This window comes from Lontra canadensis, unplaced genomic scaffold (assembly GCF_010015895.1).
Source record: "Lontra canadensis isolate GAN:19392208 unplaced genomic scaffold, GSC_riverotter_1.0 scaffold181, whole genome shotgun sequence".
In the NCBI taxonomy this organism is placed as follows: Eukaryota; Metazoa; Chordata; class Mammalia; order Carnivora; family Mustelidae; genus Lontra; species Lontra canadensis.
Window position 1 is genome coordinate 1051947 of NW_022631175.1, and position 26935 is coordinate 1078881.

Sequence of the window (26935 nt, forward strand, 5' to 3'; positions counted from 1 at the left end):
TTATTTGACAGTGCTGGTGGGACTCGCGAAACTCACTCACCTTGTGCCACATGCGCACACAAGGAGACCCGGGGTCATCCTCCCAGTGTCTCCGCCCGGGAAACGGACCGGGCGGTACCTAGTTCGACTCGGAAGAATTGAGCGGGAACCCGCTGCGGCGAGCGGAGTCTAGCGCTCACGAGGCGCAGCGGGACGCGGCATCCGGCCACCCCTTCTCGTGCGAGCGCCCCGCGGCGTTCAGGGCCCGCCTACCCCGGGGCGCCGCAGCGGGAGTCGCGGGGTGCGAGTTCGTTAGGGCAAAAGCGGGGTACAGGACTGAGGCACGGGGACCCCGCGCGGGTCCGGGCCCCAGGCCCGACGGTGGCAGGTAAGGGGAGTGGAGGCATACGCGGCTCGGACGTGCTCCTGGTGTTGCAGCCCCCCAGGAGAGGCCCAAGTGGTCAGGGGCTGGCTCTGCGGAGAAATGGGGCGCAGGCAGCGCCAGGGCCGGGAGCAGCTGTCTCTTCAGGTCCGCCCAGAGCGCGGGTAATGGGCTAAGGTAGGCGCAGGAACACGGCCTCCTCACCAAACCCAGAGCTCGGGCCTGCCTTACATACGGCCGCCATGGGGAATTGATTGCCGCCATTCCCCTCCCCCACTCTGGCGGGTAAGGCGAGAGAACGGTTTGAAAGAAGACGCATGCGCATGAAACTAAATCCTAAACCGCGGAGGCTCCAAGTTCAATAATCGCGGCTTGGCGCAGGCGCAAAAAGGCCCAGCGGGTTTATGGAGGTGGGAGGGGAATGAGCCCAAAACGCATGTGCAAAATAGTACGCCGGCTGTAGGGGTCCGGCTCCTGAAATTACGCATGCGTCTCAGCTCTGTGTGACTCAAGGGGGCGGTGCGGGCACTTAGCTGCGCGTGCGCAGAGCTTGTTCAAAGGGCCTTATTTAGGTTGCGCAGGCGCTTGCTGGCCATTTCTTCTCAGCCACGCCGAAGTCGTGTGTTCAGGTAAGTGTTTGTCGCTCTGTGTTTGCCGCCCAGGGGCCCCCCCGAGGGTGCCATTTTTGCGAGGATCGCCTGCCCCCAGAACTCTATAGAGCCTGGGGGGCCCTGGCAAGGTGCGGGCTGCCGCTTGGATCCAGGAAGAGCTGGCTGAGTAGCGGCGGGACCGCCGAGGCCTGCAGGCCGCGTCGACTCTATTGTGTGAGATGTCGGAGGAGGCGGAGCGGAAGCGGCCGCCGCCATTTCCTTGCCTCCACGCTGGCGCTAGGCCAGGGCCCCCTCGGCTTGGGGCAGCGGCCCCTGGTGTCCAGAGTGGTTTCGGGGGCCCGGCCTCTGGCCGGAGGGGTGTTGAGTTTTGGTATCGCCGGGGTTCGGGCGTCCGCACGGGCTCGGGTCTCCGTCGGGCCCCGCGGGCGGGCGGGCGCCTCGAGGGCGGGGGGGCAGTCTATTTTGCCCCTTTTCCCGTTCTGACGCTCGTCTCCCGCCTTGCAGTTTGTGTGGACGCCAGGACGCACTAGGAGACGATGATGTTGGGCACCGAAGGCGGAGAGGGATTCGTGGTGAAGGTCCGGGGCTTGCCCTGGTCTTGCTCGGCAGACGAAGTGCAGCGGTTTTTCTCCGGTGAGTTTGAAGCGGAGGCGGGAGTTCGCCACCGGGGCTGGCCGGCGGGCGGGCGGGCGGTAGGGCCGGGGGGGGCGGGCGGGCCGGGCCGGGCGCGCCCCCTGGCGGGGCGCGGGCGGCAGACGTTCCCGCTGGGTGGCTCGCGCTTGGCCGGCCGCTGTTACGCAATGGAAATTGCGAAAGCCCCGCCCGCCCTCCGAGCCCTCTGGGGGGTGGGGGGAGTGCGGCCTCTCCGGTGGATTTTTTGTCCTTTTTACCTGCCTGTAAGCACCGGTCTTCGTACGGCTGTCTTTTCTGAAGGATAAATGGGATTTTCTCCATCTTGGGAAATTGTCCAGCTAACTGGGCAGACAATGCTTATAACCTTTTGCGAATCCTTAAAGTACAACAACTTTCCAATTTCGGTATGTACCCGAAGCGGGGCTTTCGACTTCAGAAAGTTGAAATGTCGCTAATTTCAAAAAATTTTCCTGATCCAGATAGAGTAATTGTGAAGAGTTCTTGCTCCACTAGTTCTTGATCTGGCTCACAGTTGAGGACACTGCAGCCCAGGGAAGTTCACTTGTCTACGTAGCTTTTTTCCAGTATGCAGGTTTCCTGTATAATTTTTACCAAGATGTCCTCGTCCGCATCGTTAGTATGAGTTTAGAGTGATACAGCTATATTTGGAAAAATTTACAGGTTTTGGAAGGACACTTGTAGGATTGACTTACTATCTGAATTTAGCGTTGGTAACAGAAAACGACCTGTAAAACCAGAACCAGGTACACTGGAAGCCACCCTGCAGTGAGCAAGACTGGGTTTGGCTTCAGCTGTGCAGCTTGGAGCATTTTAGCTTGCTAACATTGATCCCCTTTTAGGTGAGTATTGGCCCTGCAATTTGGATTCACAGGAGAGATTGTATGTTGCTGCTAGTAAGGTAAAACCATGAAGTGCCCCAGACCAAAACTTGGAACCAGACTCAGAAAATGGCATAAAATGAAAGTCCAGACTTGGATGTTCAATGGAGAGGACTTGGAGATAACTTTGATAAGAAATTGCGTGAAGAAAATCAATACAATGGGAAGGTGTCCAGGGAATAAGAATGATTGGGGGGAAGATAAGTGTTTAAGTACTGGACGGCCCTGTGAGTTGGTACTGTGGTCAATCTAGGCTTTGTGGTAGCTTGCTTTGTAGCAGGGGAGTGAACAGGCGTTTCATCTGTATCACCCAGAGGTGGTTTTTTAGTTTTAAATTCTGTATTAACGGTTGTTTTCTTTCCAGACTGCAAAATTCAAAATGGGGCTCAAGGTATTCGTTTCATCTACACCAGAGAAGGCAGACCGAGTGGCGAGGCTTTTGTTGAACTTGAATCAGAAGATGAAGTCAAATTGGCCCTGAAAAAAGACAGAGAAACTATGGGACACAGATATGTTGAAGGTTTGATTTATGTTGCCCTAGTAACAGTAAATAAAATATTAAACACATAGAGCTCTATCTTACCCCTTCTGAATTTTAGGTATTTGACCGCATGGAAATGGTCAGCTAAGGGAGTTTATGGCAGCTCTTCCTAGATTATCTAAAGACCCAGGAAGTCTGAACTTTGTTCTCTAACTTTCCAAAATTGACTAATTCTAAGCACCTTTTTCAGTATTCAAGTCAAACAACGTTGAAATGGATTGGGTGTTGAAGCATACTGGTCCAAATAGTCCCGACACGGCCAATGATGGCTTTGTACGGCTTAGAGGACTCCCCTTTGGATGTAGCAAGGAAGAAATTGTTCAGTTCTTCTCAGGTATGTAGTTGTGTTTGATGCTGAGCAGTGAGTTCTGGCTAGCTTCTGGCAACATGTGACTTAATAGACCTTAAAGTCCATTAGCTTAGATACTTAAACAGGTATGAGTTTATGCAGATGAATTAAATGTTTTCTTCTTCCTGGAGACCTTCAAATAATTTAAGCCCATCTTAAAGGTGGAAATTAAGTACTTCCAAAATGCTAACTTTGCTTGTATTTAGTGTTTGTAGTTCAGAGTAGATCTTTGAGGATTGTCCTCAACAGCTTAACTACTTTCCTCACAATGCTGTTCAGCAAGGTACTTCAAGTTAAAGGTAAGATCCCTTAACGTTAGATTAGTATTAGGTTGTTATTTCTGGCAAGTGCCTGTGTCTTAAGACACATTGGGTCGTGGGCCCAGAAATGTCTCTGATGGTCTAATTCTCTTTGTGGGAGAAAAAAAAAAAACTTTTAGGGTTGGTTTAGACAGGGAATTATATGAACTTAACTAAAAGTCAGTCTAATGTAGGAGTAGTTTAAATATAGTCTAAGTATCTGAAATACATAAAGTGTTTTGAAATTACTCTGGGCCTAAAGTATTTGAATGTTTTTATGCTGAAGAGCTGATAAAATTGCATGTTTAGCAGAATGTTAAATCTTATTTTAAGTAACTATATTAATGTGATAAAGTGGAATTAAGAACAAATCCTTTCATGGTTCAGTGTAGTATGTAATAAAATCTTAGATATGTATCAAGTCCTAATATTTTGCCAGAATTTTTGAAATCAAGTCTGTTCTGATTGTTTTTGTCTAAATTGGTGAGAATTGAATGCTATCTGTCAACGTTAAATATGAACATAATTTCATATCTTCTAGGAAAGTGCTTTAAGCCCTTTTTGTAAGCTTGGGAATGTATCCACGGAAAGGATTTTTCATAGACGGAATTTCCAGAAGTGAATCATAACTACTGTTAGAGCATAAGAGTGCATGATTGTGCTGTGTAGATCAGTTGTTTGTTGGAAAGTTTAGATTGTATGTTTGTCAATTATATGACTTAAAGCTATGTTTCAATTTGTATATAAAATGTTTAAATGTGTAATTTTTAAAAAAAAGTTGAAGTTCCACTAACTTAAAACATTGAAATATAAAATGAGGTAAAAGGTGTGTTTTAAGTTTAGTAACTGTTGTATTTAATGCTTGAAACTTTATTAAATTCATGTGTAATTCTCAACATTATTTTGCATAGATTAGAGTGTTAATTGTTGAATTCTTAATGCATCCTGTGTTTCAAGTGTTTTTGTTTTTTGTTTTTTTGTTTTTGCATACTATGCCATGGGGTGTGTTAAGAATTGAGTTATACTTTGTAATAATGGAACTTCATATTACTACAATGCATATGTAAAGAGTACTTGTTGAAAACATACCATTCGCCTAAAGTTAAAATTCTGGTTTATTTAAAGCTATAAGAAGAATCATTTCTGGGCTTGTGATGTTAATATTGCCCCCCTACTGGGGTTATTTGTCCTTGGGTTGAAGGGTTGGAAATCGTGCCAAATGGGATAACATTGCCGGTGGACTTCCAGGGGAGGAGTACGGGGGAGGCCTTCGTGCAGTTTGCTTCACAGGAAATAGCTGAAAAGGCTCTAAAGAAACACAAGGAAAGAATAGGGCACAGGTGGGGATGGATGGTTGGTTGGATTTGTCACTTTTCTTATGGTAAACAGTTAAATCCATATTCTCTCTGCTTAGAAGGAAGAAATCTATTTTCTAGTCCCAATTAATATTTTGCCACAATTTTCAAATTTCCTGTGTAAAGTCCCATAATGCATTGAGATGAAAGTTTAGGTTTTAAAATTGTCCCCAGTTAATTTGATCTCCCTGACAATATTGCAAGATTCCTAATTCTAAACAGTAGAGTTGAGAGACTATGGCTTTAAACAAATGTTAATGCAAACCTGGCTTTAGCTGTAATAACACCCACCCAGTAAATTAATATTACCATAAGAAAATGTGATACTTTCTGATCTTGTTTTTAAAGTTGAAATGCAACAAACTTTTCTTGCTGTATAAATATTCTGCATATGTATTAATAAGCATAGCTTTCAAGAAATTGTCACAAAAGGTTTTATTCTCTTTGCTTGTGACTATTTTTCATTGAAGCATGCGCTTACCTATGCTGATTCCTACTAAAAGCATAGGCCTGGGGTATTATTGGCGAAAGGAAATGTGTAGTGTGGGCTAGACTGTTGGTGGAGGCTGGCTTTTTAGCCCACTTGCTACACATACTGCCAATGGATTTAAGAGCTGAAATGTTCAAAGTTGAGTGGAATTCTTTCCCTCCTAAGACATTTATTTCTAGTACTCCTCTCTACCCCTAAGGTTGGGCTCTGCCTCTGAGGAGTGAGTTTTACTCTATGAATTTTATGTTAAATCTTACAATTGAGTGAATTTCTGGTCATTGCCTATGCAAATATAAGAAATCTGGCTTTAAATATTAGTCAGTTTCATGGCTATGACTACATTGTTTTCTTGTGTAACTAAATACCTGTATGAAATGGACTAATGTTCTCTCTCCCTTCCCCATCCCCTTCCCTCATGAACAATGCTTTAGGTATATCGAAATCTTTAAGAGCAGTCGAGCTGAAGTTAGAACTCACTATGATCCACCACGAAAACTTATGGCCATGCAGCGGCCAGGTCCCTATGACAGACCTGGAGCTGGCAGAGGGTATAACAGCATTGGCAGGGGAGCTGGCTTTGAACGGATGAGGCGTGGTGCTTATGGTGGAGGTACGTGAGGACATGCAGGCATCATAAGATCTGTTCTCCTGTAACTGTTTTCATTTGGTTGATTGTACTTACTGTCTTTCAGGTTATGGAGGCTATGATGATTATAATGGCTATAATGATGGCTATGGATTTGGGTCGGATAGATTTGGAAGAGGTAAGGTAAGAATTGAATTTCTCAACTGAAGGATGCTTACACTCTCGTCAATCTAGACCTCAATTACTGTTTTTCAGGAATGTCTGATCACAGATACGGGGATGGTGGCTCTACTTTCCAGAGCACAACAGGACATTGTGTACACATGAGGGGATTACCTTACAGAGCTACTGAGAACGACATTTATAATGTAAGTGTAGGATAAACTTACCAGTTGTCTGGTTCAGGATAGCAGTAAAAATGTGGTTCTTAATCTAAGTGAAACAGTAGGTTGTAAATGGTGCTTTTTTGTAATGGTAGATCTTTGACTTCGTTCTCTGAAATACCTTGTGTTTAGTTTTTTTCACCGCTCAACCCTGTGAGAGTACATATTGAAATTGGTCCTGATGGCAGAGTAACTGGTGAAGCAGATGTCGAGTTTGCGACTCATGAAGATGCTGTGGCAGCGATGTCAAAAGACAAAGCAAATATGCGTAAGTGTGGTTTTAAGTATATTGGGGTCTCTCTAACAGACGGTTGAGTGACCAAGGTTTGTGATAAATAGTAAGGATGTATGAGAAATACGTTCTCCAACAATGGATTAGTTTTTTGGTGTGTGTTGATAAAGCATGTGGGTTTTAGAAATTAGTCTGATTGTGAAAAGGGGTTTGTGATAACCTGGTCTTTGAAGTATATCCTTAATTGGCAAACTTAAAGCAATTTAGGTGAATGTTTAAATCAGCTGGTTTTTGAAACCAGTGTAATTAGCTGAGAAGCAGCTAGAATTTTTTTTTAACCAAAAGTATTGAAATTCACATATTGTTTAAGAACTTTAAGTGCTTATCTTCTTTCACCAACAAACACTTTCAAACTTTTTTTTTTCTCATTTCAGAACACAGATATGTAGAACTCTTCTTGAATTCTACAGCAGGAGCAAGCGGTGGTGCTTACGGTAGCCAAATGCTAGGAGGCATGGGTTTGTGTAAATATCACTTTAGTGTCTTTTTTTTAAGCTAACCTTGTATACCTTTTCTCTCATTTCAGAACACAGATATGTAGAACTCTTCTTGAATTCTACAGCAGGAGCAAGCGGTGGTGCTTATGGTAGCCAAATGATGGGAGGCATGGGCTTGTGTAAATATCGTTAGTTTTTTTAAAAACCAAAACGTTTATATCTATATAAGTCGATTATGTAAGTTAAGTTAATTTATATTTTAATGAGTTTAGCATAATTAAGTTAAGCAAAGAGGTTTCAATTTGAATTTTGTGTCTGGCTTATTTAAATTCTTTTGAGTTAAAACTGTTTAGATAACTAGTTTTAAGTAGTTTTGGGGGAGGGAACTGCAGAAACTAGTTGAATTGTCTTAAGTATGAAGTAGAAGTTTAAAATGAATATTTAGTTAAAAGCACAAGGTCAGTAAAGTTTTGGGCATGGTTAATTGGGCATAATTAGGCATTTAGTGATAGCCTTGTATGACCTATCAAATTATGGGGGGAAAGCCCCACTAAATCCATTTAAGCAGTATCCTAAGGTGTTCTCAAAATGCCTCTACTTAGAGAATCGTGGATTTAGTCCTGCTGATGTGCATACTGTTGGCCTTTTGGTTTATAAATGTTTGTTTAGTTCATATGGGTAGAAAGGTAGTTTGGTCATAGGCAATAGGCAGGAGGAGGCAGAGGGTTGTAGTGATAGGAGGTCGACTGGAAAAATCATAGATTTAGAATTAACAAGCCCGGTACCACCAGGTACCACATTACATATGGAACAAGGTCCTAATGTTCTCTTAACTTAACAGCAAACCAGTCCAGTTACGGCGGCCCAGCCAGTCAGCAGCTGAGTGGTGGTTATGGAGGCGGCTACGGTGGCCAGAGCAGCATGAGTGGATATGGTAAGTGTGTTTTTTTATGTACTTGAAATAAGTTTTAGGCAGGTTTCTTTAGTTTGGGGAATATGCAGGCACCTTTTTGGCGAAACTGGGTTAATGTTTGCTTTTGATCCAAATGTAACTTGTTCTTGATAGCTTAATTTTCAGCACCAATCATTGGGAGGGGGAAGTGTTCTATGTATTAAAACTAGTCATTGCAACTTGGAATAATGTCGAGCCAGCAAACATCTGCCTCCATTTATTAAAAAATTAAACTGTTGATTTTTTTTTTCTTTTGATTAGCATTAAATCCATTTTAGATGGAGGGAGACTTTTAAATAGTAGAATGGTGGTTGGGTTTAGGACCGTATTTACTAGTCAGTTTTATCCTAGGATTGCTTTTTATTTTTTTTCAATTGGTCTAAAGAATGGTGATTTTGGTATTATAGTCTTACCCTACAAAATCCTTTTGCAGACCAAGTTTTACAGGAAAACTCCAGTGATTTTCAATCAAACATTGCATAGGTAAATATTTTCTCAAAAAATATAATTTAAATTCCCAATAGCAAATACTGATATGTTGTAATAACACTATTTCTATAGCAGTCAATGGCTCTGACTTAACTCCATGGAGGCTGCCATTTTGGGCACAGTGAGTTGCCTTTAGTCCCAGCTTTTGTTGTCTCACTCCCTGCCCACCCTCAGTAGGAAAAGCAAGAGACTGCCCCTGTCCTCCCTATTCATATATATGCCATTCGATGGACACATTGTGAATGTTTATGGTAAATTTTTTTTTTAAAATGCCTTGCTTAGCTTTAAAAACAACATGAAGTAATATTGCAATTTTTGAAAAACACTAGTTTTCCTTTAAACTTAATTTTCTGTGTTGATCCTGAAGCATCCAATTAAATGGTAGCACAAGAGTCTGGCAAGTTGGTACTGCAGAGAAAAGGGGTTAATTGAGACTTGTTTGGAGTCGGGAGTCCCCTTTCCCAAACATGCTTCTCGCCACTTGGACAGCAGCCATTTGTACTCGTATACTTTTTAAACTTTTTCTTGGAATGCTATATTTTATTTGGCTGATGACCTGATGATTCTGCTGACTTGTCGCATCGCTCTCTCTGCAGGCAGCCAAGGAGCAGTGAACAGCAGCTACTACAGTAGCGGAAGCCGAGCATCTGTGGGCGTGAACGGAATGGGAGGGATGTCTAGCATGTCCAGTATGAGTGGTGGATGGGGAATGTAACTGATCCTGATCACTGACTCTTGGTCACCGTTTTTTTAAAAGAAACAAAGTTTAACAGTTTTGCAATACAAGCTTGTGATTGATGCTTATTCTAAGTGGAAATCAGGATTGTTTTAAAAGACTTGAGGTTCAGTATTTTTGAACACAAACATTCATCTAGGATGTAACAACTGAGTAAACTATAACTGTTAAACAATTTTCAGCTTTTCTCTAGTTCTATTGTAGGATGTACTTAAGCAGCAAGTGTATTTAGGTTAAAGCAGTTGAATTATGTTAAATGTTGCTCTTCTACATTACATTGAACACTGTTGGGATGCATGTTGAAAGACATGCTTTTTTTGTAAAACTCAATATAGGAGCTGTGTCTACAATTAAAAGTGAACACATTTGGCATGTTTGTTAATTCTAGTTTCATTTAATAACCTCTAAGGCACGTAAGTTGAAGCTTTTTTTTTTTTTTTTTTTTTTTAAGTTAATGGGAGACTTTGAGACGCAACACCATACGTTAGGATTTTGGTCTTGGTGTTTGTATGAAATTCTGAGGCCTTGATTTAAACCTTTCCTTGTATCGTGATTTCCTTTTTAGGTGTATTGCGCTAAGTGAAACTTGTCAAATAAATCTTCCTTTTAAAAACTGCACTTTGTCTTGTCTGTGCTTCAGTGTCATGTGGACTGTTTCTTGGTGCTCTCTTCCTGCCTGGGGCGTAGGTGACAGTGGCCCACGTCTCTGGCTGTGGCAGAGAGGCTCCGCAGCCGAGGCTGTTGTGTAGATGTCGGCCGACTCCTCTTCCCTCCGGTGGGACTGAAGGTAAACGTAGCTTTTAGGGGCCCTTGTGGAAGGGCTGTGTGTTTGGCCTGGCTGCACAGGACCTAACGCAGTCCTTTTGACTTGCTAAGCGCTTGCACAAAACCCAGGGAGAGGTGGCACTATTGTACTGCATGATCTGCATGTCCCCAGATGCCCGTGGCAGGCATGGTTGAGAAGGCAGTGCCAGAGGCAAGGTGGGGGGAACTCACTAGGTAGGTGACCTTCCCATTCCAGTGGCACCTCTGAAGTTTTGCTTACATGGGGCATGGGGGAGGGTTCTAGGAGCTAGCTTACAAATGGCTTTCAAGTGGAGTCTTTTGGTCCTATTTTTGATAGCTAAAGATCAGGTCCACTTTGGGCAGAATTCATTCCTTATAGTGTCTGAGGTAGACTACTAAGTTGCATTTCTGAGCAAGGACTAGTTTAATTCAGTAATTGAAAACCATTTGTTTTGGTAGACCTCTGAGTAGCTGGCATTAAGCACCTTTTAAAGGTGTCCTCTCCAAAGACCCTTCAGTAGATCTTCCACTAAAGACTGAAGCTTAATAAGCCAAATTGAGGATCTGAATCCATTTTTCACGGACAGTGCTCAAGATTCTCCCCTTTGATCTCGGGTGAGACTACTACGCGTCTGTACATGGCAGCGTTGCACAAGGCAGCATTGCACAAGCACGTGCCACGGGCCCTGCAGACCCTGCCCTGCTCCATGGCCTCGGCACGGGGGCACTGCTCTCGTGCGTGGTGGAGGGGAAAGGTCTGCAGTGGGGCTGGGGTATGGGAGGGTTAGACTTGTCATGTGTCCTCTAGCTGGTCTGGTTTAGAGCAACCGTTTTGGGGGGAGGCACATCGGAGCATTTGGTCTTCAGCTGTGTTCTCGACCTAAAACTGCCCCTGGGATCTTGGCGGGGTTGCTCAGGGTCTGTGGAACTGACAACATGTTGCACTTGAGAAGGCCCCAGGAGGGTTCCTTCCCTGGGTCCTTCAGCTTCTTTAATCTGTGTTGAGAAAAGGCCTGTAGATGGAAGAGGAGGAGGGACTTAACTAGAGGCGTGGGGAGGAAGGCTGAGCAGAACCATGCGGCTTCTGCAGAGTGAGTCTTGGGCCATTCTGGTGCATTGGAACCTCATGCTCTGGACGGACCTGCCTCAGAACCCTCCGGGTGCTTGCTACCCGGGCCCAGGACCTCCAGATGCTGCTGGGAGTTCGCGTTCTCAGGTGATCTCTGTCCCTGGGTAATGGCCCTGTGCGTGTCCACGAGCAGCACTGCCCCAGGCCATCTGTGGTTCCTCGGTACTCAGGAAGGTTGTCAGCCTGAGGGTTCCAAAGTCCAGGGGCATGTCTGATGTGTGAGGAGAAAAGTTCTGTCTCAAGCAGCTAAATAAATATTTGGTTCCTCGTGGCAGAGGGATACCTGTTGGCCATCTGTTGCTTGTGGGTGGGGAAGGGAGGGGAGAAGAAAACTGGTTATGATACAGGGAAGAGCACTGAGCACAGCGCTGTGGTGGGAACATCCCACTGAGTTGAACAGTCCTAGGAGTGCGGTGTCTCCTGCTTGCTTTTCTGTGTGCAGATGAGCGCTAAGGCCAGAGGTGAAGTGACGTGCCTAAGGCTCCTCAGCAAGCTGGAATCCAAATTGGGTGCACTGAAAACAAGGTACTGACTTCTACTGCTACACCAGCTGGGGGCAGTGCAGCAGCACGTTAAGCATTTTTGGAAAAGCTGGTTCCTGGATGAGATTTTAAAAAGCTGCTTAGAGGAAGTGATGGAAGGGGAGAGGGGGCCTCTGGCAGCTGCTCTTTTCTTAAAAATTTTATTTATTTGACAGAGATCACAAGTAGGCAGTGAGGCAGGCAGAGAGAGAGGAGGAAGCAGGCTCCCTGCTGAGCAGAGAGCCCGATACGGGGCTCGATCCCAGGACCCTGAGATCACCACCTGAGCTGCAGGCAGAGGCTTGAACCCACTGAGCCATCCAGGCACCCCTGGCAGCTGCTCTTAATGCCATGTTCTTCCTGCTTCGATGGGAAAACCAGCCCGGAAGGAAGATGGCTTTGGAGCTGGGCCTGCAGATCCTGGGACCTAACCTTCCTGAGCCAGGCAGTGGGTCGAAGCCCACGAAGGGGTGAGGCACTGGGCAGTGAGCAAGGGGAGTTGACCAAGGCTCCGCAGACGGGACAGACTAGTCTGGACAGCACTATGGCACTAGTTTGGTTCCTTCACCTGAACATTCAAGACCTGGACCCGTCACGTGGGGGTGAGCATGCGTGGAGTCTGTTTCCACAGCTGACCCCTGCCTGTCCAGCACTGCTTGGAAAAATGGATGCCTGGCAGGTGCTTCCCACAGGTAACGCCACCTGGAGTGCGCTAGACGAAGCTCTGTCGTCTCTGGGTCAGCTTCCTGTGGCTAAAGGAACACCTTCTGAGCCGAGTGGGGGTAAGCTCACTTCCTCTGTGCCTACTGGTGGAGGTAATGGCCTGTCCTGACACGGGGGACACGGGGTGGGTCTGAGGCCTCCTGCAGAGGCTGACATTTTCTGCACCAGAGTGAAAAATAAAGGATTTTATTGCAGATCTTGAGATGCATTCACAAGGGTGTGACATGGCCAGACTTGGAAGCAGGGAAGGCACAGTGTGGGCAGGGGAGGAGGGGCACGGGGTGCTCACTACACTAGTGCAACTGCTGGAAAACCACTCAACTGTGTGAAAAGTGAAAAATGACAGTAGCAAAATCCTGAAGTTACGTGGGAGCCAAAGCTGGTGATGCGGCCAAGGGAGAAGGAAGAGTTTCGATCCAGACGCTCTGGAAAGGTGCGTGCCTCCCTGGCAGACCCTTCGAGGAGTGGAGTCCTTCCTGTGATTCCCTCTGGCAGCAGACTCGCCCAGCCCCCGTCAGTCCCCGTCAGCTCCCGGGGAACCCTCCAACGCTCAGGAGCCGGTGGAGGAGCAGCGCTGCAGGAGCAAGGTGTGGCAGCTGTCGCAGACGCGCACTGGCCTGGGGTAGGAGGGCAGGGCCAGCTCGTTGCTGGAGCATGTGTTGCAGAAGATGTGGCCACAGTGGCGGCAGTGGTGCTGGAGGACACAAGACGGGCAGTCAGGGTGGGCCAGGTGCCTCTGTTTGCCTAACGCCCTTGGAATCCTTCCCAAGAAGCTGGAGTCCATTGGGAAGGGGTCCTTTTGTAGACTTTGGCTCCTCCATGTAGAGTGTGGGTGGAGGGTGTGCGGTTAAGGCCCTAAAACGCGTCTTGCCCAAGCTGCTGCATGAAGAGCCCTGCTTCACTCCCTGTCATCCCTGCGCCTGCTGGAAACTCAAGTTTCCGTGGCCAGTGCCTCCTGCTGGGCAAGGCTGGTTTTGTGCAGGCGCTGCAGAAGCCTTGGGCATGGAGGAGACAAGGTGGAGGCAAGCGTCCACGTAGCTTCTGCCAACTGGCCAGTAGCCAACAGGCAGGACCCTGGCCAGGCCATTCAGGTGTGGGGACTGTGAGGCCCTAACCTCCCGCAGGCCTTGGGCGCGCACCTGATCTCAAAGGCCGTCTCAGGAGGCGGTTTCCACCTCTGGACCTAATGTGAGGCACAGGCCAGGATAGGGGAGTTTTCCTTCTTTTCCAGAGAGGCCTGACGAGACGCGGACAGGGGAGAATGCACAGCTACACGGTGTGGGGTTGGGTACTTTGTGGGCTGTACAGGTTTCCAATTTTGCTAGGTATCCGTGTCCTGCTCCTGTCTTGCCCAGCTGGTCCATCAATGCCCCAAAGGCTGGGTGCAGGACCTCCTGCTCTGGAACTGGAAGGCAGAGGCCGAGGCCCTGGGGGCACGGGCCCTGCCCAGGTTGCCAGGAAGCTCTAGGTGCCACGTGGATACCTGTCCCGAGACCCGTCAACCACAGGTTCTCTCTGGATTGTTTTTGCCTCATTTAACCAGGTTTTGGTCCTGTTGCTGACAATGAACCTTTATGCTCTGTACATGAGCAGCCCCAACTCCCAAAGAAATCTGCCCATCCTTGAAAGGATGGACAAGCTGGGAAGCCATCTGTGTGGGCCAGCAAACCAGCGAGTGCCATGGTCATGCAGTGGCCCCGGTCCCACGGGAAAGGGTGGAAGGGGAGGCCGTGTGGGAGCTGGTGCAGGGCCACCCCATGTACCTTCCTCCGGGAGATGGAGAACTCCTTTTCACACTGCTTACAGTTTGTGGCTTCATCATCCTTCAGCCAGGTATGGCCCTGCAGGGGGAAAGACCACAACAGAATTCCATTTTCCAGCTCGGCTCTTGATGGCCCCGTAGCCATGTTCTGACTGCCCACCATCAGGGTCTTTGGAGGGGCTGGAGCTCTGGTGCTGCAGATCGTAGATGGGGGAGGGGGGAGGCCCTGGTCCATATGCTAAGCCCCCACCCCTCAACACAATGTGGGGAGGTGGGACCGGAGTCTCTGGAGAGCTTTCTAAAGGACAGAGGATGGGCCATTTACTCAGCCGGAGAGACGGGGTGCTCAAAGGGGCCAAAGGCCTGATAAGCTTTTCTGGCTCCTTGGCATCTGGCGGCCATCACCTTCCTGGTGACAGAGTGACCTTAGGAGCTGCAGCGCAAAGCCCGACAGCTCATCCCTGTGGTGCCACTTGCTGTCGCTGTCTGACACATCTGGGCGGGGCAGGGATGGAAAACATGCTGCTCACAGCAGTTGCCTTCAAGGAGTTTTCCAGGTACAAGGCAGGGGAAGCGAGTGCAGCCAAGTTTATGTCCAGGCTGCTGCAAGTGGCTAGGACAGTCCATCGTCCCCGACCGGGCGGGTGCTAGGGTCTCCGATCCAGGGGAGAGCGGACTTGCCTGTTGCAGGTGAGCTGTCCCTCCTCTCTGAGCTGCCCCTCCCTCTCCCATCTGCACCCCCAGCTGGCCAGTCTGGCGCCCGCACCGGGTGACCTGGTCCACACGTTCCCGCTCTCCCTGGGTGGCGGGCATCCTCGCGAACGGGCCCCTCACCTGCAGGGAGAGGTCTCATGCTCCCTGCTTAAAAATCCCTGGGTTTCTTTGGCTACTTTTCGCTCTTCACTTGGGCACCTGTGACCTAGGCCTACTGTCCCAACTAGGGCCGAGAGGCTGGAATCAGCACCAAGGCTCCCGGCTGGGCCTCGCTGCCGTCAGTGTCACCTGTCCCCGGGTCCCATAGCTCAGCAGCATTTTTGGATGCCTCTGGGGCACACCCTCCCCTGACTCTGGAGAACCCGGGCACCTAGGGCAGTAGCATGAGCTCTCTAAGCCGGGGACAGGGGTTCTGAGGCCGACAGGGTTAATAATCCAGTACCTTAAGCGCCTTGTTCACTTCTTTGATGTCTTCCATCTTGAGCTTTGACCTTAAAAAAAAAAAGAGATAAAGATGATTTATGGCTGTGAGAGGCTCTCGAACTCGGCAAGCCCACTGCCACTGCCGGACTAGCTGGCTTAGGGAGGGTGACTGGGAGCAGGACAGAGCAGCCCTGCACAGGAGCTGTTCCAGAACATGCTTTCTGCCTTTTACCATCCCAGAGTCAACTCATCATGTTGGCTCATGTCTGCTGTGCTCTGAGGCGGAGCCTGTGGACCAAACGGGGTCCCAAGACAGACTGTTGAGCCTGCAAGGTTTAAAAAGACTTTGAAGTAGTTACAACCATTTAAAAATTGGAAGGGATGCCTGGGTAGCTTTGTTAGGCGTCTGCCTTTGGCTTAGGTTGTGATCCTGAGGTCCTGGGATGGAGCCCTGTGTCAGGCTCCCTGCTCAGTGGAGAGTCTGCTTCTCCCTCTCCCTCTGCCGATCCCCCTGCTTGTGTTCCCTCCTTGCTGTCAAACAGGTAAATAAAATCTTTAAATTTTAGGAATAATTTCCTAAAAATCAGGTTCCTGGATTCTCTGGGCCACCATTCCTGCGTGGGACATGTGCCTAAAAGGGGCTGCAGGGACTCCCCTACGGCAGGCACCCGAATCTGCAGGGCTCCCCTGGCTCCTTTTGGGCTGCCTGCTCCTTCTAGAACAGTCCTGCTCTGACAGGCTCCCTTGTTCTTGCTCCATTCTTGTTAGGGGAAGAACAATTCCTTACTTGTCCACCTAGAACACAGGACTAAGCATGGTCCACACTGGCGGAATTAAACCAGAGAAAACGCAAACTTGATGGATTTGCAGTCTGGGTGATGTCGGCCTAAACTGTCACTGGATCAACCGAAGGGTCAAAGTGGCAGGGCTCTGAGACACAGACACAGACTTCCAGGCGAGGACCGGGAAACTGAGCATCGGGATCTTTGGTCCGCCCCGAGCAGCTCAGAGACAGGCCTGCATCCCGACAGAACTAGAAGCTGTCCGGGGGGAGACACTGGAGGACCCCAGGTCAAGACGGCAGCCTGAACGTGCAGGCAGGTCCCTGGAAAACACAACCTGGGAAGGAGCCAGATGCTGCCCAGAGAGAGAAACTGGGCAGCTGCGTCTAGCTGGTGGAGGGATCTGAGGGGAGCCCTGTCCTTCTGTCACCTGGTGTTGGCTTGCAAGATGGAGAGAAGAGAGCATGAGGCAGGGAGGAAACACCAAGAAGGCTCCTTGGGGATCCCCACCCACGTCACAGTCCTCAACACAAGCCCAGCCCAGTCTGACTGAGAATGCATGCTGCTGCATCGTGTTTCTAGCCACTTCTCTGTTGGTCCCCGTGTCTGGACCTCTTCTGGTCACAGGCCCCACGAGACCCCCATCTCTCCAGTCACTGTGTTTGGGGCAGAAGCCAGAAGAGACTCTGCTAGGGGCCAGCCACCAGTGAGGGAGCAGCAGATAAGACGGCAGAGGAGGAGGGACAGACTGAGTCCCTATGGCTTTTTTTTTTTTGCCTTGAGACAGTCTGAGTTGGATTTCTGTCCCTCTGCAACCAGGAGTCCTGACTCCTAAGGAAAATAAAGCTCCCCAGTGGCTTTGAAAACACAAACATCAAACAAATGAGCAAATTCTACAATCTGCAGTGTGACCTATTGGACCGCCAGAGCAACCTGGCAGGACGGGAACCCCGGGGAGGAGGGCTGTCAGGTCAAGGTAGAGACAAGGACCAAGGTCTGTGCTCCTTCAGCAGCACCCGGCAGGACAGACAGACAGATGCTGGTGGGCACAAATATCCAGAAGGGGAGATGGTGACTGCTTCCACTACAGCAGGTGGAAGCCCCCCCGTCTGACTGTGGGCCCAGCGAGCACCCCGCTGCCGTCCCCCCTAGGGGACTCGCCTAGGACCTAGAGGCTGATCTAGTGAACAGGAGGGCTCACTAGAAGGGACTTCCTAATTCATTAGTTCAACCGGCACTGTGTCTGCAAGGCCTCACTTCCCGGGGGTGGCCCTCGAACACGTGGCCGGCCTCCTGCCTGACCACAACCCCCTACCACCTCGGACAGCAGAACTCGGTTTGGGGCCTGGTGGGCAGGCTGATGTGATTCTGGGCAGGGGCCAGGTCCAGTGGTCATGATGCAGGTGGCAGGGGAGGGGGTGGGCTTACTGGCTGAGGTGCAGGCCCATTTCCTGGAGGGCTTGTTCCTGCTCATCACAAACCTTCTGCAACTCCGCCTTCTCGTCCTGGAGCTCCCGCAGCTCCTAAAATCAACCAACCAGAGGCCTGACACACTCATCTAATTGCAGCGACAAGCAGGTCAGAATGTTTTTCAAGAGCAAAAAGCAGTTTTTGTTGTGTTAATCTCATTCGAGCTGGGGTTATTTCATGGATTACTTCTCACTAGCCTGTTTCTCCAGAATGGGCACCTGAAGAAGGGACAGTGACATGGGACAGGAGAACAGCTACGTGCAAAGCAGTCACCTGCATAGGACGACGAAACCCCTGCCCATCTGAGTTGCCATTAAAAGGCTGTGTAAACAGAGAACAGCTTCAGAACATGCACAGAGGAGCCTTATGCGCAAGTGGGGGACACCTGCACAGTGAAGGCTCGTTTGAATAAATGTTTTGGAAAGGGCTGGTTGAAACTTCTTGAGAATGAACAAACGAGGCTGATGAAGGCCAGGATGTGGGAGCTCATGCACTGAGACCATGAGCGTGTGTGGGAAGTGAAGCTCACGTGCTGATAAACACTGTAATCTGGGGCCAGTGACCCTTGAGGACACGAGCTGGTGAGGGCCCTGACAAAGACCCAGGACAGTGATTTGGGGTTCAGGGCTGATGACAGGAAGCAACAGGGCTTAGGCCTGAGTGGTGGGCACATCCCTCCCAACTGCCCCCTAAGCCTTCTGCCCCAGAGCCTGGAGACACAGGAGCTCAAGGGCACCCTGATGACGTCACATGTGTTCTCGTTTGTGTACTTAAGTGCGAAGGCGGGGGGGGGGTACAATTCAAATCATTGACCAAAGTGAAATTTTGAAGTGGAAAAAAGGAGGCAAGATGCAGAACTTTCTAGAAGTCCTCTTCTGCCCTCCATTTTTCCTCCCCTCAGAGACTGAGAGCTCTTGAGGAACGTCTCCCCTACCTAGTGGTCTCTACCCCTGGCCCACTGGGCTCCCCCAGGAGAGGCTATTAGACATGTTCCCACAGGATCAAAGGCTCTTTGTGCGCCCATTCAGACCACACAGCAGTACCCACCACCATGCTCAACACAATGTAATCTCCAAGGAGCCTCCGCAGGTGTGTGGATGGCGTGCAGGTCCCACCGGGAGAAGCTACGGAGGCCAGACCCACCCCGGGGCAGCCCAGGCCACAGCCGGCTCCCACCAGCACTGTGGGCACCTCCTGCCTTCAGGGGAGACCTTGCAGCCTGCCTGGGTTCCCCGGGAGGCCTAGTTCTGTGAGCAGACCAAGATGCTGCTCTGGGTCCCCAACCCCCTCGCACTCTCTGAAGCTTTGCCAGGCCTCACCTTCCCCAGAGGACTAAGGTGACTCCAGGGAGAGACGAGACTCGGGTCTCGTCTAGGGGAGAGGGAGGCTTTTGGTTCACTTGGCTTCCCAGGGGTGGCCCAGGACCAGATGGCTCTGGGGAACCAGGATACCCGACCCTGGGCAGAGTGGCCAAGTCACTCTGAGGGAAGGTGTGGACTGGCACTCAGAAAGTGCTCGTGCTTACTGCTCCCCTCTTGTGAGCCCCCCTCCCCCCAGGAGCTGGTGGACCTTCCTAAAATGAACCGGCTCCGCTAGCTTCCTACTGAGCTCTGGAGAAGATCCAAATCCCTTTGCATGTCTTTGGGGGTCCGCGATCAGTCTGCCCGTCTGAGGCGGCAGCTCCCAATGCCTCCCTCCTGTGTGCGCCATGACTCGGCCTCACAGCCCTGCTCTTTGCTCCTTCACCGTGACAGACCCTCATGCTTCTTGCAGTCTGCCTGAGCCGTCCTATGCTCGCCTCTCCGCACAGCTGGCCCTTGCTCGTCCCTCGACTAGGCCTCCCTGGCACGGTTCCCAGGCCACAGCCGCCGCTACGGGGTGTCTCCCTGTTTTATTCTCCTCACTGCACTGCTCCCCAAGTGGCTGGTGTGCATACACCATCTGCCTCGAGCAGAGGCTCTACAGGGTGGCTTTGGCTGGGGCTGAGGGGCCTCCGTGTGGCCCGGGGCTCCTGGAGACGCCAGCAGCTCTTTCCCTCCCCCGACAGCTGCCTTACCTTTTTTAATCCTTCCACTTGCTGTAGTTCTGCTCGGAGTAGAGAAGAAGTGTCTTTCTCCTGCTGTAGTTCTCGCTGAAGAGCCTGTCTCTGCTCTTTCTCTGATTTCAACTCTTTCTCTAGACTCGAGCTGTTTTCCCAAAATGAACTTGAGTTAGTCTTAGTGGGAGAGGTGCATGGAAAATGCACAATGTCCAACCCAGTTCTCTGCCCGGGAAATGGGGCATTGACAGGAATCAGAAGTGCCACACACACACCTAAACCCATCAGCTCCCTCTCCGGCAGGGCCACCTGCCCCTCCAGAGGGGAGACCAGGACCCCATCAGGGGGAGCAGGGTGGACATGCACTCGACAACACATGAGCAGACGAAGAAGGGTCTCGAAACACTTAGGACCACAGCAGGGGGATCCTCTACCAAGGTGGAGACCTGAGGGGAGAGACTGCAAAGTGTCTTCTGCTTTTTTCCAACCCAGAGGCAGCTCCCACTGGAGGGCCGGGGGTGGGGGCAGAAAAAGCTCCCGCACTCCTCTCACCAGCTGAGTGGCCCTGGGACGTTCCCGAACCCCCTGAACCAGCACTCTCACTTAAAAAAGGGGGACACTGGCATTTCTCTTCATGGGGCCCGACACACACCCTGATTCCAGCCTCTGTAGGGATAAGCTCAGGAGGGACGGGGCCTGTGCCCAATAGGGAGCTGCCCCCCGCGCCCCCCAGGCCCGGCCCCGCCTACCACTGCTCGTGCAGCTGGGAGAGCTGTTGCTGCAGCGCGGAAGTCCGGCCGCCCAGCTCCTGCTGCAGCTTGTGGCTCCGCTCCTCTGCCCCGCGCCGCGCCCTCTCCGAGAGCTGTAACCTGCACCCCAAGAACCAGGTCTGTGTGAGAAAGGAGGCTGAGGGCAGCATCTGTTCACATTCTTGCTGCTGGGGTTTGAAAACACACACAGTAAAACTGTTCCGAGGTTTAGCGCACGGAGAGACTCGTGTAACCACCGTAGCGGTCAGGAGCAATCTGGGGACAACAGCGCCGTTAGCAGGAAAGCTCCCTAGTGCTGCCCTCTGGAGTCACCCCTAAACCCTGGCAACTACTGTGGTGCTAATACCATGGCTTTGTCTGTTCAAGAACATCCTAGAAATGGAATGATGCCTCCTACAACCTCTTGAGCCTGGCTTCTTTCGCTCAGCATGGTCACTCCAGGTTTGTGTCGGTGGCTCATTCCTTCGGACGGCTGAGTACTACTTCATGGTATAGGGTGCCAGGTTGTTCTTCCTTCAGTGATGAAAGACATCCAATTCACTTCTAGTTTTGGTAATTCAATGAACAGACCTGATCTAAACCTCTGGTCTGTGTGAACATCAGCCTTCACTCTTCTCGGGCACACACCCAGGAGAGGGGCTGTGGGGTCCTCTGGTAAGGGGATGTCTAGCTTTAAGAGACTGTTCTCCGGGGTGGCTGTACCATTTGGTAGTCCCGTCGGTACTGCAGGGGCGTTCTGGTCACTCTGGAGTCCTGTCAGCATTCAGTGGTGTCGCTGAAGAGATACTTAGCTCTTCTAACAGGTGCGCAGCAGCCCCCACCGTGACTGTAACACGCACGTCCCTGCTGGCTGGGGATACTGAACGTTTTTGTGCGCTGGTTTGCCATCCGTATGTCCTCTTTGGGGAGGTGTCTGTTTAAGCCTTTTGTCCATTTTTTTTTTTTTAAGATTTTATTTATTTATTTGACAGACAGAGATTACAAGTAGGCAAGGGAGGCAGGCAGCAGAGAGAGAGGAGGAAGCAGGCTCCCCGCTGAGCAGGGAGCCCGATTCGGGGCTCGATCCCAGGACCCTGGGATCATGACCTGAGCCAAAGGCAGAGGCTTAACCCACTGAGCCACCCAGGTGCCCCGCCTTTTGTCCATTTTTAAACTGGATTGTTTGTTGAGTTCTGAGAGCTCTTTATACATTCTGGATACAAGTACTTTGTCAGTTATGTCATCTGCAAAAGTTTTCTCCCAAACTGTAACAGGTCTTTTTTTTTTTTTTTTTTAAAGATTTTATTTTATTTATTTGACAGAGAGAGATCACAGTAGACAGAGGCAGGCAGAGAGAGAGAGAGAGAGAGAGGGAAGCAGGCTCCCCACTGAGCAGAGAGCCCGATGCGGGACTCGATCCCAGGATCCTGAGATCATGACCTGAGCCGAAGGCAGCGGCTTAACCCACTGAGCCACCCAGGTGTCCCTGTAACAGGTCTTTTTATTCTCTTAACCGTGTCTTTCACAGAACAAAAGTTTCATATTTTGATAAAGTCCTATTTATCAAATTTTTCTCCCATGGACCCCAGGCTTTCATGTCACGTTTAAGATCTCTTCAACTAACCCAAGGCCACAAACATTTTCTCCGACATTTTCTTCTAAAAGTTCGAAATTTTAAGTTTTCCATTTAGACCTATGATGCATTTCCAGTTAATTTTTGTATAAGGCATGAGGTATAGAGTGAGATTCACATTTTTTTGCTTATGAATGTCTGACTGTTCCAACATCATTTATTAAAAAGACTTTCCTTGCTCTGCTGAACTGCCTTTGCACCTTTGTAAGAAAATCAGTTGCCATATTCATGTGAGTCTGTTTTCAGACTCTTGTGATCCACTACTGACTGATGTGGAAATGTGACCGTGATAAGGACCTCACTGTATTGGTATGATCCCGATTACGATATGATACAAGAACCCAAAAGTTGATTACGGGAATACACACTTAGCGCTGGGAATCAGCCCCTTTCAGCAAGACTAGGATCCCAAAGGACCATCACCCCCAGCTGTCTGTACTTCTAAGAGAGGTTCCAGGTCCAGAGAATATCCCTACCTTCTAGGGGGTATCTGTCAGGGGGACGGATTACCTTTCTTCCATCTGTTTCATGTTGGACATAACTTGGTTGTTTTTTTCTTCGAAAGATGTGATGGCTTCATCCTTCTGCTGTAAACAGCTCTCTGCACTCTGCCAAGGCAAGAAAAGGGGTCACACTTTGCCACTCTCTCACCGCCTTACCTGCTCAGGATTATGAGCAGCTGTGATTTCACCCTGTACTTTCACCTCGCTTTTAGGAGCATTTCATTGGTTGCTGCTCTTCCCCACAGCCCTGGAAGACAAACTGGGTTGAAGTGCCCAGTTTTATCAACAGAAAGAAAGGAGCAGAAGGAAGCAGTGAGCTCTCCTCTATGAAAGGTCCATGTTCCTTTTTTTTTTTTTTTAAAGATTTTATTTATTTGACACAGGGAGAGATCCCAAGTAGGCAGAGAGGCAGGCGTGGGGAGGGGAAGCAGGCTCCCCGCTGAGCAGACAGCCCGATGCGGGGCTCGAGCCCAGGACCCAGAGATCGTGACCTGAGCCAAAGGCAGAGGCTTAACCCACTGAGCCACCCAGGCGCCCCTCTGCGTTCCTTTTTAAAAAGGAACTTCAGAGTGGGATCTGACAGCGTCACTGAGCTGTTCCCACATGCCCAGCGCACATGTGAGTTCTCCAGCCCTGGCAGGGGTCGCTAGCCCCCCTTCTCTAGGCAAAGGGAGAGTCAGAGAAAACGCCGGGTGGGGAGACTGGCGCACGTGCATGGGGCAGCACGTTCACACCTGCGCCTATGTGACTTCTGAATCCAGGGTTTAAGCCAATGCAGGTACTGAGGGACCAGGCAGGGCAAAAAGCACCATGTTCCTGTGTGACTACAAGAGACTCTTTTAAAAGAAAAGGGTACAGAAAGGCTGAAGTCAGAAGGAAGTCCTAATAAATTCCCAAGAAAATGTATTCTTGGAGAGTAACGTGATACAATTAGACATCAACAATGAAAGAATGACTAAAAACAACTCGTATGTTGTTAACAAAACTAAATGGCGTATTACTAAAGCTACTAAGCTAAAAATATAAACCAGAGGAAGGATTATGAAATACTCAGAGGTAAAAGCTAATGAAAACACCATGCAATACTGTATGGTACTGAAGACGCACGTAAGGTGTGTCTTAATTTTCTTTTTCTTTTTTTTTTTTTTAAGATTTTATTTATTTATTTGACAGACAGAGATCACAAGTAGACAGAGAGGCAGGCAGAGAGAGAGAGAGGGAAGCAGGCTCCCTGCTGAGCAGAGAGCCCGACGCGGGACTCGATCCCAGGACCCTGAGATCATGACCTGAGCCGAAGGCAGCGGCTTAACCCACTGAGCCACCCAGGCGCCCGTGTCTTAATTTTCTACACCACTAAGAAAGAAAAACCTGTTACCTGGAACATGTCAGGCATTGACTGTGAGGTGCATCTAGATTTTAGAGATGCTAAGATGTGAAAAATGTGCTTCTTAGATGATATTTTTGTTAAAATTTGAGGACGACATCTAAATTAGCATCTGCAGGTATTTTTTAACTTTAAATAGCATGTCTGTTATTTATTTTTATTTTTTAAGTGAACTCTTCCCCCTGGCATGACCCTGAGATCAGGAATCACACGTTCTACTGAGCCCGCCAGGCATCCCCAAATGACATTTTTTATTTTTAGGGGGGAAGCTAAAACAGATGAGCTAAGCATGCATTTCAACAGCCAAAAAGGAACTAGAGAGAAAACCCAAAGAAGGCTCTCCTGGGTGGCTCAGTGGCTGAGCGTCTGCCTTCCACTCAGGTCATGATCCTGGGGTCCTGGGATGGAGTCCTGCTTTGGCTTCTGGCTCAGTAGGGAGCCTGCTTCTCCTTCTCCCACTCCCCCTGCTTGTGTTCTCTCTCTCACTGTATCTCTATCAAACAAATAAATAACATCTTAAAAAAAAGAAAACCCAAAGAAATCAGAAAGAATATAATAAAAGGAAGGCTGGAAATCAACAAAAGACATGGATCAACAGTGCAGAGTATTAGGGAAAAAAGGTGGTTCTCTTAATTACTAGAGAAGATGCACTTCCGGCAAGAATAAAGATAACAGAAAATGCAAGTAAGGAAACCTTGCACGAAAGAGTTTTAAAAACATTGTAAAAGAACATTATCAACAACCATGAGCTAAAACATTTGAGAACCTAAACAAGATACATTTTGGGAAAAATACACCAAATTCTCCTGAGAAGAGACAGAATGCACAAGTAGGGTCAGCGAGCATTTAATAACCAGAAATGCTCATCAAAGACCCCCTGCTCCCAAAGCCTCAGACCCCGGTGAATCCTATAACATAGGTGGGTTCTCAAAACTTTTTGAGACTAGACCCTTGCTACCTTGTATGAATTACTGCAGAGAAAGAGAGCTTTGAGACAGCACGAAAGCTCACAGTGCCAGCTCACCCTTGATTCTGAAGGCAAATAACGTTAGTAAGAGGAAAGGTAACTAGAACTCCATCTCAAATATAAACTAATGTATTCTATAAAATATTAGCTGATAGCATCAAGAGTATATTTAAATATGTTGTAATCAAGTAGGATTCCAGGAATGTTAATATAAACTACAACACAAATAAGAGGGGAAAAAAAAGAATATGATTATTAAAGTAGATACAGTGGGGCACCTGGGTGGCTCAGTTGGTTAAGCCACTGCCTTCGGCTCCGATCATGATCCTGGAGTCCTGGGATCGAGCCACGCATCAGGCTTCCCCTGCTCTGCAGGGAGCCTGCTTCTCCCTCTCCCTCCGCCATTCCCCCTGCTTGTGCTCTTTGTCTCAAATAAATAAATAAAATCTTAAAAACAACAACAACAAAATAGATACAATATAGGGGAAAAAAGCATTTAATAAATTCAACACTCATTCATGATAAAATTTCTAAGCAAACAAGAAACAGAAGTTATGTTCCTTAACTCACTGAGGATCACACAGCAAACATGGAGCATGCACATAGCTAATGGAGAAACTTAGATGCAATTCTTTTAAGAGCGGGACCACAAGTCTGCTCACTGTTTCTGCCACTGTGTAATGTAGTCTTAGAAAGCCTGGCCAATGCGCTAAGAAACAAAAATTGAGGGTAAAGAGATTAAACTCTATTTGCCAATGATGTGAACAATTACACCTAAAGGCAGGAGGATCAAGTGAGGAACTGTCAGCCCCGGTGGTGTGCAAGGCGGCTAACAGAAGATCAGGCCTGCAAACACACAAGCTCTTTTCTATACCAGTAAGACCTAACCTGATGATGAAGCCAAAATAAGGCACTGGTCACATGAGCAACAAGGACTACTATACAGGAACTCACCTGGAGAAAATGCAAGACTCTTACCCAGTAAAAAGGACAAAAAAGAGAAAAAAGAATTATTTGACTAAACGAAAATCCACCCCATTCTCCTGGATGGAATGACTTTATATGCTACAGAGGTAAACTTTTTCTCAAGTTAACCTATAAATCCAATGTAACCCCCATTTAGGAAATCCACTTGTGTTTTGTTTTGTTTTAATAAATTTAGCCTGGGACCTCCCACCTGGATCCCGGCCTCTGCTCCAGTCCGGCCTTCCCCCTCCTGCTCATATTGCCCCTGTCTGGGGCCTGATCCCAGCTTGGTCCAGCTGGGTTTTTATTTTTAATTTTCTTTTTTCTTAAAAAAGATTATTTATTTATTTATTTGGCAGACAGAGATCACAAGTAGGCTGAGAGGCAGGCAGAGAGGGGAGAAGCAGGCTCCCCGCTGAGCAGAGAGCCCGATGCTGGGCTCGATCCCAGGACCCTGAGACCATGACCTAAGCCAAAGGCAGAGGCTTTAACCCACTGAGCCACCCAGGCGCCCATTTATTTTTAATTTTTATTAAAAACTTTTATTTTAGAGGGAGCGAGCGAAAGCATGTGTGTGCCAGTGGGGGAGGGGCAGAGGGAGAGAGAGAGAATCCGAAGCAGACTCCCTGCCAAGCATAGGACTTGATCCCGTGACCCTGAAATCACGACCTGAGCCAAAATCAAGTCAGATGCTCAACCAACTAAACCACCCAGGCTTCCCTCAGCTTGATTTCTAAAAGTAACCTTATGAACTGTTCTAAAATTTTTACCAAGAATAAAGGTTTACAAACAGATAAGTCGATCTTAAAAAGAGGGGACAAAACAGGGGGCAAGGAGGGCAGGCTTGACCTCCGTAATGGGTCGAGTTCCATCCCTCCCAAATCCGAACGTGGAAGGCCTAGCCCCTAGTACCACGCAGTGTGACTGTATTTGGGAAGTGGGCCGCTGCAGGCATAATTAGTTAAGATGAGG

The 26935-nt window shown here is 48.8% G+C and overlaps 2 protein-coding genes across 10 annotated transcripts in view; one reads left to right on the forward strand and one right to left on the reverse strand.

Moving 5' to 3' along the window:
• Positions 1 to 342: 342 nt before the first annotated feature.
• On the forward strand, positions 343 to 9795 carry HNRNPH1 (heterogeneous nuclear ribonucleoprotein H1). Of its 9 annotated transcripts, none has more exons than XM_032846804.1 (14): positions 867 to 990; positions 1477 to 1605; positions 2869 to 3024; positions 3236 to 3379; positions 4895 to 5033; positions 5970 to 6148; positions 6231 to 6302; positions 6359 to 6492; positions 6640 to 6775; positions 7174 to 7233; positions 7326 to 7415; positions 8078 to 8170; positions 8622 to 8671; positions 9274 to 9329. In XM_032846804.1, exons 2-13 carry the CDS (start codon positions 1509 to 1511, stop codon positions 8669 to 8671), a joined length of 1350 nt encoding a protein of 449 aa, XP_032702695.1. In that variant the 5' UTR covers positions 867 to 990; positions 1477 to 1508; the 3' UTR covers positions 9274 to 9329. The 9 variants fall into 9 exon arrangements, with proteins under 9 accessions (XP_032702691.1, XP_032702693.1, XP_032702694.1 ...); XM_032846805.1 differs by having other exon boundaries at positions 7326 to 7385; XM_032846800.1 differs by lacking the exons at positions 867 to 990; positions 8622 to 8671 and adding an exon at positions 343 to 367 and having other exon boundaries at positions 9274 to 9795.
• Positions 9796 to 12732: 2937 nt separating this feature from the next.
• The window catches only part of RUFY1 (RUN and FYVE domain containing 1), a 63287-nt gene continuing 49084 nt past the window's right edge, over positions 12733 to 26935 (reverse strand). Inside the window, exons 12-18 of the mRNA XM_032846798.1 lie at positions 22654 to 22751; positions 20511 to 20630; positions 19780 to 19909; positions 17682 to 17776; positions 15491 to 15539; positions 14336 to 14413; positions 12733 to 13266 (exon numbers count right to left, since the gene is read on the reverse strand). Of these exons, the coding sequence (XP_032702689.1) occupies positions 13123 to 13266; positions 14336 to 14413; positions 15491 to 15539; positions 17682 to 17776; positions 19780 to 19909; positions 20511 to 20630; positions 22654 to 22751 (714 nt within the window). The 3' untranslated portion in view covers positions 12733 to 13122. The remainder of the gene's footprint in view (positions 13267 to 14335; positions 14414 to 15490; positions 15540 to 17681; positions 17777 to 19779; positions 19910 to 20510; positions 20631 to 22653; positions 22752 to 26935) is intronic.